The 9,995-nt window shown below is 47.7% G+C and overlaps 2 protein-coding genes across 2 annotated transcripts; both read right to left on the bottom strand.

The window, feature by feature from the left end:
• Positions 1-1,550: 1,550 nt before the first annotated feature.
• LOC136522755 (uncharacterized) lies at positions 1,551-3,966 on the bottom strand. The gene is made up of 2 exons (XM_066516565.1): positions 2,754-3,966; positions 1,551-1,945 (listed from the first exon to the last, which is right to left on the bottom strand). The coding sequence occupies exon 1, from the start codon at positions 3,951-3,953 to the stop codon at positions 3,078-3,080; it is 876 nt and encodes a 291-aa protein (XP_066372662.1). The 5' UTR covers positions 3,954-3,966; the 3' UTR covers positions 1,551-1,945; positions 2,754-3,077.
• A 2,402-nt stretch (positions 3,967-6,368) lies between these two features.
• Positions 6,369-7,029, bottom strand: LOC136524805 (uncharacterized). The gene has a single exon (XM_066518048.1). The coding sequence runs from the start codon at positions 6,938-6,940 to the stop codon at positions 6,539-6,541; it is 402 nt and encodes a 133-aa protein (XP_066374145.1). The 5' UTR covers positions 6,941-7,029; the 3' UTR covers positions 6,369-6,538.
• Positions 7,030-9,995: the final 2,966 nt, after the last annotated feature.

Here is a 9,995-nt window from a genome sequence, read left to right as displayed (position 1 = left end):
GGGATGGGGAGAGGCGGCCAGCGAGGATCTCGAGCAGGGTGGACTTGCTGTCGCCGCTGAGGCCGACGATGGCGAGCAGCTTGTCGGGGCGCGCACGGCAGGACGTCCCGGAGCACCGCGACGAGGCGCGCGGCGTCGTGCCGGGCTCCGACGGCGGTGTGCAGGACCTCTGCTGGGTCCACCACGACTCGGGCTGGATCCTCGCCTCCATCAATGGGCCCTCGCTGCTCTGCATTTGGGAAAACGTCCAACAGCCCGCGTGTCCTCTAGATGTTCAACGTGGCGCCCGAGTACCTCTCCTGTCTCCAGCGCGAGACCTTCGACGCCAGGCACTCTGCGCGATCGGCCTCCGCGGCTTCCTCCTCTCTGACATCTCGCTGCAGTAGCACCGGATGAACTGCGGTGCAGGGGATGTCGTCGGCACCTGCATCGGCCCTGGTTCGCGGCTCACGTCCCCACGCCCTCGCCCCCCAGTCGTCGCGTCACCGGCCAGCCAGGCCCCTGCCCCGAGCCCATTTCCCCTACACGCGAGTAGCAGCAGTATCTTGGCCAGAGGAAGGCGCCCAAGGTAGAAGAAAGAGCCAGGGACAAAAAGGACTTTTCACCGCGATTCTCTCTCCTCCAAAATTAGAAATGAATATTTTATTAGGTGGAGTGTCCACCAGCAAATTTGCCAAGTGTCCTCCAGCAAATCGCTTCATTTTAGATGTCCAACAGCAAAGGGCGGCCACTTTCAGTGTCCATGAGCCAATTTTGCCTAAAAGAACGATCCAACATTTGAGTAACAGAAGGAACCGTCACTAATCATTGTCAATCAGAAAAGTACATATTGGATAGGATGGATTAGGCTATAGAATTAACAGCCTGTTCGTTTCGACTGGATTAGCTTATAAGCTCATGTCTGAAGCACTGCTGGTTGGTTTGGTGTGAGAGGAAAACACTGTTGGCTGGCTAATAAGCCAAGCCAGATATAGGCAATTATAGGCTGTAAGTCTAGAATGGTCTTTATAACATACAAACCGTAGCAGCAAAACCAAACATTGAACATGTATGGAGGACTGTCAAAAAAAAGTACGTATAACAGATGAAATACCTTAGATTCATGGTCTTGTTCGTTTAGGCTGGTTTGTCTTATAAACCATGACTGAAAGTACTGTTGACTGATTTTGTGTGTGAGAAAAATATTATTCGTTGGCTGATATATCATGCCTTATAAGCCAAATACGACCAAGCGAACAGGCACCATCAGAAGAACCCCAATAACTTGACAACAAAATAACCAAGTAGAAAATTCAATTTGTCCAGTAGGGGTTCCAACCAGTAGGGGTTCCAACCCCCTCCTGTTCCTTCAAAAAAAAAATCAATTTAACATTCCGAATGCAGCTTGTGCAACTAACAAGCTTAGTGCACAGCATAATATGACAACTGCACAGTAAAGAACACGCTCCCAGTTGCCACAGCATTTTAGTATCCTTATCAGCAACCAGTGCATGCTCAAATTGAGAATTCATTTCATTCCACACTAACAAAGCATTGCCTGCATCAACCTTACAAGCATGGGTCTTTGTAGATTAACAGTCTGCCATGTCGTTATGGCATTGGCATGCCTTCTTAGGAAATGGCGGTTACACTTAGATTGGTTATCCCTGCTAGAGGGCACACTAGCAATCCACAGCATTAGAGTGGCACTACAGCAACTACTTACAGGAGATAGGCTACCTTGGCACAAATGGAAAATGTGCAGCAGGCAACCAATACAACAGTAATTTAAAATTATCTTCGATTTCCATTCACTACCCACTGAAACCAAACAACAAGGTGTTATCCCCCCAACAGTGGCACACTTCATTCTGGGATTTGGAGGCCTTGCTGAAGCTTGAGTTTTTTAATTCATGCACCAGAACCATCAACCGCTAGCTCCTCATCTGTAATGGTCAATCTGGTGCTGCACAACACAAACATTAAAAATAAATATATGCTGATTGTGGAATTGGTATGCCATCAGTGTACATTTTCTTACCAAGAAACATGTTCCAACAAGGTGCTAACCAAGCACCCCTAGCTACACAGTACCCACAGTGATAGACAATAGAAATCGTGTTATGTGGAAGCGTGTTGAACCCCTTAGGGCCACGTAGCTCTGTTAAATAATGGTGATAACAGCCATCACCATAGCAGTACAAAAGGCAAGCTATACACCATTCAATCACGGTAATCTACTTGCATAGATGGGCTACAAGATAATCTACATTCCACTAATCAGGGATTGGTTGTCTAACACACAGCTCCACTGGTTATTAAGAGCCAGTACTTGCACAAATCATTAAGGGAAGATCGACTCAAACCCACTGGAGAAGACCTCTCTTTGTTTAACAGAGATATCATCAATTCATCCATGTCTTTATATTTTTAATTTTAATTCATTTTTTACTGAATTCAGCAAAGAAAATGTTCAGCATTGGTCATAGGCACAAGGCAGGCATCTACAAGGAAGAAAACGAGATGACTTCAATTTGCTCGGTATTTTCAGCCTACAATTCTCAAGACCAAGTCAAATGCCTATCATAATAAGATGTATAATTGATGAATAATTTTGTGTAGATAGTGTCAAGGATGGTCTGTAACTAAAATAAAAGGTGTAGGTAGGAGTAACAGAGTTTGGCATGTATATCTATCTTTCATAAACTCACTGACCACACACAGTATCATGGGCACTGTCCATATTGACAAGTTCCGAGCGAAGTTATATATACCTGGAGTGTAGAAGCGCATGTAGGGAACAACTTTTATCACACAAATTTTGTTGTTCTCGAGTTCCTTTTTCACCTGGTCCGACATTAGATTAATGCTGAACACCCCATCATCCGTGTTGAAGAAAAAGACTCCAGGGAAGAATCCAACAGGAGTAGGGTAAATGGACGAAGCCTTGACAGGGAGCTGCTTCTCGAGTTGAATGACTCTGATTCGTGTCCATACTATGTCTCCATCAGGACTTGTCCACACTGTAGGCCCCGTTCGACTTACCCAGAAATCGGCTTGTTTTTTCATCCGGAACAATGTTTTTCTTTCACAACAATTCAGCCAGAACAGTGTTTTTCAGCCAGTTTTAGCCAAATTTCATCAAGCCGAACGGGGTCATCGGGACTCGTCTCCATGTCCATGGACCAGAGGGAGAGTCTGGTCCCTTGTCCTAACGCGACTCCCAGGGAACCATCCTCCATCGTCATGAGCACAGGATCACACGCAACAGAATCAGGAGGCAGGAAGGACACAAATGTTTCTCCCGTGGGCAGATCACACCCAAGAATTCTCCTCTCAAAAAGTACAGTGTATCCCCCCACAAGGGCAGTGGGCGCCACATTGCCAAGGTAGCACCTGGGGAGTGGCCTCGGCTCGCTGCAGGCGCAAGCCTCGGATGAGTAGACCCTCAATGTGGACTTCGCCGCGACGGTGGCCACGAGGACGATGGCGAAGGGCCCGCGTTGGCAGTCGAGGTGGTCGCAGGAGCCATTGGCCGCGAAGAGGCAGAACACAGCCGCGTTCCAGTCGGTCGCGAACAGAGACACCTCTGGTAGTTGCCGCCACTCGTCCGTCACGGGGTCCCACACCATGAGCCTGGGACGACTCCCCGGTTCGATGCTGCGGAGAAGGACGCGGCCGTGGCGAGCGTCGAGCACCAGCCACCCGCGGTGCTCGGCGGGGGCCGGCGGGCGGAAGTAGGAGGTGGAGACGAAGCGGGCCACGTAGGGGCGGGGTCCCGGCTTGCTGGTATTGGCGAGGAAGCCGAGCGTCGGGGGCGTGCGGTGGAACTCGCGGAACCGGCGGCGGAAGCGGGGAGTGGAGATGAGGCGGCACCAGGGCTTACAGACGAGCGCGGCGCGGACGAGGCTAGCGGGATCGGCCGGCGGGAGGCGGAGAAGGAACTCCTCGACGAGATCCTCCGGCACCGCCATGCTGCCCTGCCAAAGCGAGGGTTTGGTGGTTTGGTTGGGGAGGAATCGAGAGAGAGGGCTGCCCTGCCAGGTGGGGTCTAGTCGTCAGAGAGGCAGGGGACTGGGCAGCCGGCCCCACAAGCCAGATGAGCAAAATCCATCTGTCCTCAAACAGCTATCAGCACATCACGAAGTAATTTGAGCACATCTGCAGCCTTAATAATGCCGTAAGTCGTGGAATTAGAATTATACAACGATTTTAATTCATGAACTTGTTCCAAATTCAGGTCTCTCATGTTTGAATTTACGAATAGAAGATTTCAGTTCCTGGCCTACGCCCTCAGCCTGAAGATTTCAGTTCCTGGCCTACGGCCTCAGCCTGAAGATTTCAGTCGTCTTCCAGGAAGGCAGGAACTGAAGATTTTCGAGATTTCGCTCCATTCCACATTGACATCAACACATTGGTGTTCAGCATGGCACACTCGCTCTAAGACATGGGACTTGCTGATAATAATCATTCAAAATTTTGTTAAAAATGATACTTTTGTCAAAATTAAAACAGAATGACAACGTAAAAAAAAAAAAACAGAATGTTGGGTCTATGACAACAAACTGTCTGCTTACACTTTGTTTGATTAATATCACTTGAGGAGACGCCGAAGTAGCTGGCGGTCAGACGACTCAGCAACAGTTAGATATCTGAAAATGTTACCCAAAGAATTGCTGACACGGCTGCTGATGAGTGCAGCCAATAGTTCTGATTCTATAACTGGCATACTACACAAACTGAAAATTTCTAAAACCACAAAAACTAACAACCGTTTATAGGGTATAGATGTTTGTCAACTTTTTCAGATAACATAAATATGCTGTAGGGGTGCCAACCCCTCCAGTTTCCCTCAAAAAAAAACTTTTTCAGATAACAGATATCATCAGTTCCAGCATACAGTTATCACAAAAACGTAAGAAAGTTTGTTATTGACTAAACTTAGAATTGCATTCTTTCTGAGAAACTAGCTAGTACTCCGTAGTTCAGTATTGCCATGGTGTTATTGTTGTGCCTAGTCTAGGCCCCAGCAAACAACGACCTCTCCAGATCTACCTTGTCAAATCATGCAACGACCCTCCCTCAGTCCCTCTGCAACCGGGAGCCTCTTGGAGAGCAAACAATGAGACTACATACTGCTGCACTGTTGCTGTTCTACGTCATCGATCAGTAGTCCGACCTCAAGAGCACTCAAAGTGTTGTCATCGAGCCTGTAGACGTGATCACAAGAGTATTGACTCATCGTGTTCCTGGTGATCAAATTGAAATCTCGTGGCCTGCCGGTGATCAAATTGAAATCTCGTGGCCTGCCGGTGATCAAATTGAAATCTCGTGGCCTGCCCTGTTCGCTTGGGCTTGTTTGGCTTATAAACCGTACTTTTTTAGCCAATGAACAGTATTTTTCTCTCCCACCAAATCAGTCAACAGTACTTTCAGCCATGGCTTATCAGCCAAACAAGCTCAAACGAACAAGGCAACATGTGTCTGTTTTGTTAGTTGGAAAATTATAGATAACACAAGTCCCTTCCTGCTAAAACATGTGATTGCTAGCAGTACAACACGCGTTCGACTTTAGACGCCTTCCTAAGAATAAATGGTTAGCAAAGCATGTGCCTGGAAGAGAGAATAGCTTGCATCCCGGGCTGAATTGTCTATTGTTGAATCAGATGCCGGACGATCGAGAAATTCTCTACCTAGTAATGGGTAATGGTTTGGTACAAGATGTCAAGTTCAAACTAGTAACGAAGAACTGGTGCCTTAGCACTGTAGGAGGAGGAGATATGTTGTTCCATAAAGAACAATTTCTAAATGTTCTTGGATTATGGAGGTTTGGCAGCTCCATCGAGTAAATTAAACAAAAAAAACATTTTTGGAATAAAAATGTGCTAATGAAGCTTTCCTTTCTACTACTTTGTGTCCATGATCTGATTACAGGAGCTGAGTGATAATAATCAGATAAAAGGCGGTGCCTATAGGAAAAAGGGAATACTGGGTGGGGTCTTGGATCTTTGCTTTGGTGCATCCTTTGCAGAGTTCTTGGACAGAATCATTGTGATTGTGACCATTTGCCAACAGGAATCCTCCTGATCCTCACCCAGGTGCATGCCAACTCAAGTCTCAAGATGCACAAGTATCTCCAATCAGATGCCCCTAGATCTTGCATAGATTAATTCCAGGAGAACCAAATCGAAAGCTAATATATATTGTGGTGAGGGGATCTATACCGAAGGAAGAGTTCCCTTTCTATCCAGCATTTGATATTTGTTTCGACTGAAGAATCTGATCTTGGTCTGTTTTGCTAAAGAGGTGCCCTCGAAGCGTGCAACTAAAAACGCTGAAAGCGATTTAATTAATAAAAAAAGACGACCTCAATCACTCTCATGTATCGATCAACCCAAATTCCAGACCTTATTTATTTATGTTGCTCAAGGCCAGTGGTGCGCCTCAGAGATTCATACAGGGTTCAACAGACTTACTCAGTTACTCCATCTATATAGTACTTACTGTAAGACATGGTGAAGGCAGAACTGCGCTGCGCAGCATCGTGATGAGAACGAGCTCACTTGCGGCCATGGACGAACATGAGGTGGAAACCACCGAGCACTGTGGCAGCGGCCATCACCCACGCCAGGATCATGAAGCCGAGGGGCAGCATCGTGCCGAGCTTCCAGGTGAAGCCGGCCGTGAGCGTCGTGGTGAGGAGCCACACGGCAAGCCTGGCCCGGCCCTGGGCCACCGACCCGGGCGGCGAGAGCTGGAAGCGGCGGGTGGCGTAGAAGAGGGCGAGCAGGTTGAGGTGGGAGAGGCCGATGAAGGCGAGCGCGCCACGGTTGTCGCGGACGCGGCGGACGGAGAGCACGAAGTTGCCGGCGAGGACGACGAGGATCACCACGGTGGTCCAGGGGAGGCGGCGGGCGCCGTCGGGCGCCGGCTGGCGGTCGGAGGGATCAGGGCCCGCCATCGGGCTGGCGCCGGTGGTGGGGACTGGCCGACTGGGGAATAGTGGGGTTTCTTCGATCTCGGAGACCTGCTTCCTGTAGTCAGTCTGAAACCGTTGCTGCGGTGGTGCCCTCTTCTCTTAAGTCTTTTATTTACTCTTCTAGATATAATAAGAGCCTCTTGGCAGGACTCGAGCATGGACTTCAGCTCTGACTCCTGTAGGAGCTGTGCCAAACGTCTGTTTTAGAAAGGGCTTCGTATGGGGAGCCAGTCAAGAGGCGGAGCCATTTTTTGCCTGCGCAGGAGAAGTCTAAAAAACGAGCTTCGCGTGGCTCCTTGCTGTGGGTTCATATCGTCTAGTGCGAAGGAGCCGTTTTGTCAAACGTTTTTTAAAACGGCTTCAGCTTCTCCAGAGGAGCTGCTCCTTCAGAGGAGCCAGAGCCGGAGCCATTTTTAGAGGAGCCAGAGCCCTGCCAAATAGACCCTAATAATATGTTTAGATATGTAGCAAAATAGATATAACTAAAATAAATTAAAACGACTTATAATTTTTTTGATAGCTGTAGTCCATGGTGTCATGTTATCAAGTCAGAAGTCCGGCCGGTTTCCTTTAAAAAAAAGCGGATTTGAAGAAAATGAATTCTTTGGAATAGATTACTATAGTGCGGTCTTTAAAAGACACCATGTGATCGATCGGTCTTCAGAAGCCACTATACAGCTAGATCTTATTTGGCTATCTATTTGCTCTTATTGACGGTAACGGGGGATAACATAGTGCTTGAGACGAAAACTTTGTTAAATTTAATTGTATTTTTTCTGACACTTATTTCAATATTGATTCTTGTTTTTTCTCTCAATATATAGTTCAGCTATAGAGGATATAGGATGCCTCTAGAACGCAGTCTTTTGTAATAAAGAAAATAAGAAAGAAAGAAAATGATATTATGCACGCTCAACTAATCTAACTACTTTTCTCTAGGGATGAAAATAGATCGGATACGGACGGATATCATCGATATTATATTTGTTTTCATATTTCTGTCCGGATTCGGATTCGAATACGGATAGCGTCAACTATATCGGATAGGATACGATTGAATATCGACATCATAAATATGCGATTTGAGTATTCGGATATGGATACGGTATCAGATGTTGGATATCCGGACTCGGATACGGACAGATCTCAACCCCTCTAAACGGATTCGGTTTCGAATAGGGTCGAAAAATATTCGTACCGTTTTCGTCCTTACTTTTCTCTAGTACAAAATCCTACGAGTGTTAGCCCTTGTTTAGTTCCAGGAATTTGGATTTTGGGGATACTGTAGCACGTTCGTTTTTATTTGGCAAATAGTGTTCAAACATGGACTAATTAGGCTCAAAACGTTCGTCTCGCAATTTCCCACCAAACTGTGCAATTAGTTTTTCTTTTCGTCTACATTTAATGCTCCATGCACGGGCCGCAAACATTCGATGTGGCAGGTACTGTAGCAACTTTTTGGAAGTTGGGGTGGAACTAAACAAAAAAAAAAAACACACACACACACACCCCCCTCTCAAATGCTAGCAACGCCACCTTTTAAAATTCCGGTCTCTACAGTGGAACAAAGTTTTGGAAGTTGTTAGGAAGGTGCTCTGAATGTCTGAAAGCACCTACAGAGAGACTTCCCCGTGGTTCCAACAAAAAGTAACTACATGTGCATTCTCCCAAAGCATACTACTAAAAGTCGAATTTCATCTTTTGACATTTGTTTTACCTTTTCAGTCCCAAAAGCCTGTTGAACATGGCCACGACGCACGTTTCACCCTGTTCTCCAACCTTTTGTCACAGCAAGCTATCACTGCTTGTACGTACAAGCTATCCTGGTCATCCGCGATCTGCAAAACCACTATGCGAGCTGATTCGAACGTTCGATGGAGACGTGGAAGCTGAGACTTCCATCCAGTGTGTAGCATTGGGCGTGGCCTCATCACAACATATTATTTCTTTTTTATTCTCTACTGAATATTAAAGAGAAAGGCTTCTTCTAACCCATCTTTTATTCCTAAAATACCCCTGTACTCTCCATATCCCTTAGGCTATCTCCAACAATGAGTACCCAAAAGCGAGACTCATTCCACGGTATAGGTCACGCACAGTAAAATACATCCCGCACCCAAGTCTTGCATGTCCAACAGCAGACGCAAAAGGAGGTGTGGCGCCATGGAGGACGGGCACGACGGAGCCGAACTCGAGGACGCCGCCCTTGCACGGGACGAAGACGATGGCGCGGATGCCATCTCCGGCCACCTCGCAAGCGCCGCCTCCTCCCCCACGACCCTCTCCTCTTCCCCGCGCCGCGTCGGAGGGGGCCCGCCGTGGCTCCCCATCGCGCAGCTTCTCCGCCTCCGGAGCGGGCTCGGGCCCCAGCTCCGCCTCCGCCTCCGGCGCGCGAGAGAGACGAGAGCGAGAGAGGGGCAGCACCGGCAGTTTGCGTCGCGCGTGGAGGACGACGCAACTTTGCGTCTCCTCTCTCCTCGAACGCAAATTGCGTCTTGCGTATTGGTCATCGGTTGGCGGCCGATTCCGGTACCCAAAACACCGTCTGGGACGCAAATATGCGTTTGGGGCGCGGTGTTGGAGACAGTCTTAGATGACAACCCAAACTTAGGACCCATGCTCATACAAGTCAGAACACCTCGCGTCGAATGATGTCATAAAATCCGATTCTAAAACGTATCGGGTCCTGTTACAGCGCACAAGCACATTTGTCATTTGTGAGTATAATCTCTACCTAATATTAAAGAGCGAAGCATTTCTTCCAACGTATTTTTCGTCCCGCTTTTTTTTACTTTTCATACTATCTCTGTGCCCACTATATCCCGTATGTGCCTCGGATTCATGACCCGTGCTCATAGAAGTTAGAATAATTCGTGGCTTCAAAAATACTCATACAAGTCTATTGTGATCTGTTGCATTGAAAAGGTCCACACATATCCCACGCGGGATGCTGGATGTGACGTGCTTTGTTTTCGTTGCTGGGCTACCCACAGTACCACAAGCGGCAGCTGGCAGTGGCGACCACCGCGCTTACACT

Source organism: Miscanthus floridulus, chromosome 18 (assembly GCF_019320115.1).
Source record: "Miscanthus floridulus cultivar M001 chromosome 18, ASM1932011v1, whole genome shotgun sequence".
NCBI classification, from domain to species: domain Eukaryota; kingdom Viridiplantae; phylum Streptophyta; class Magnoliopsida; order Poales; family Poaceae; genus Miscanthus; species Miscanthus floridulus.
Note: the sequence above shows the minus strand (reverse complement) of the source record. Positions and strands in the feature narration are given on the sequence as shown.

Coding starts and splice junctions, on each gene's coding strand:
- LOC136522755 (XM_066516565.1), bottom strand. CDS start 3,953: ATGGCGGTGCCGGAGGATCTCGTCGAGGAGTTCCTTCTCCGCCTCCCG.
- LOC136524805 (XM_066518048.1), bottom strand. CDS start 6,940: ATGGCGGGCCCTGATCCCTCCGACCGCCAGCCGGCGCCCGACGGCGCC.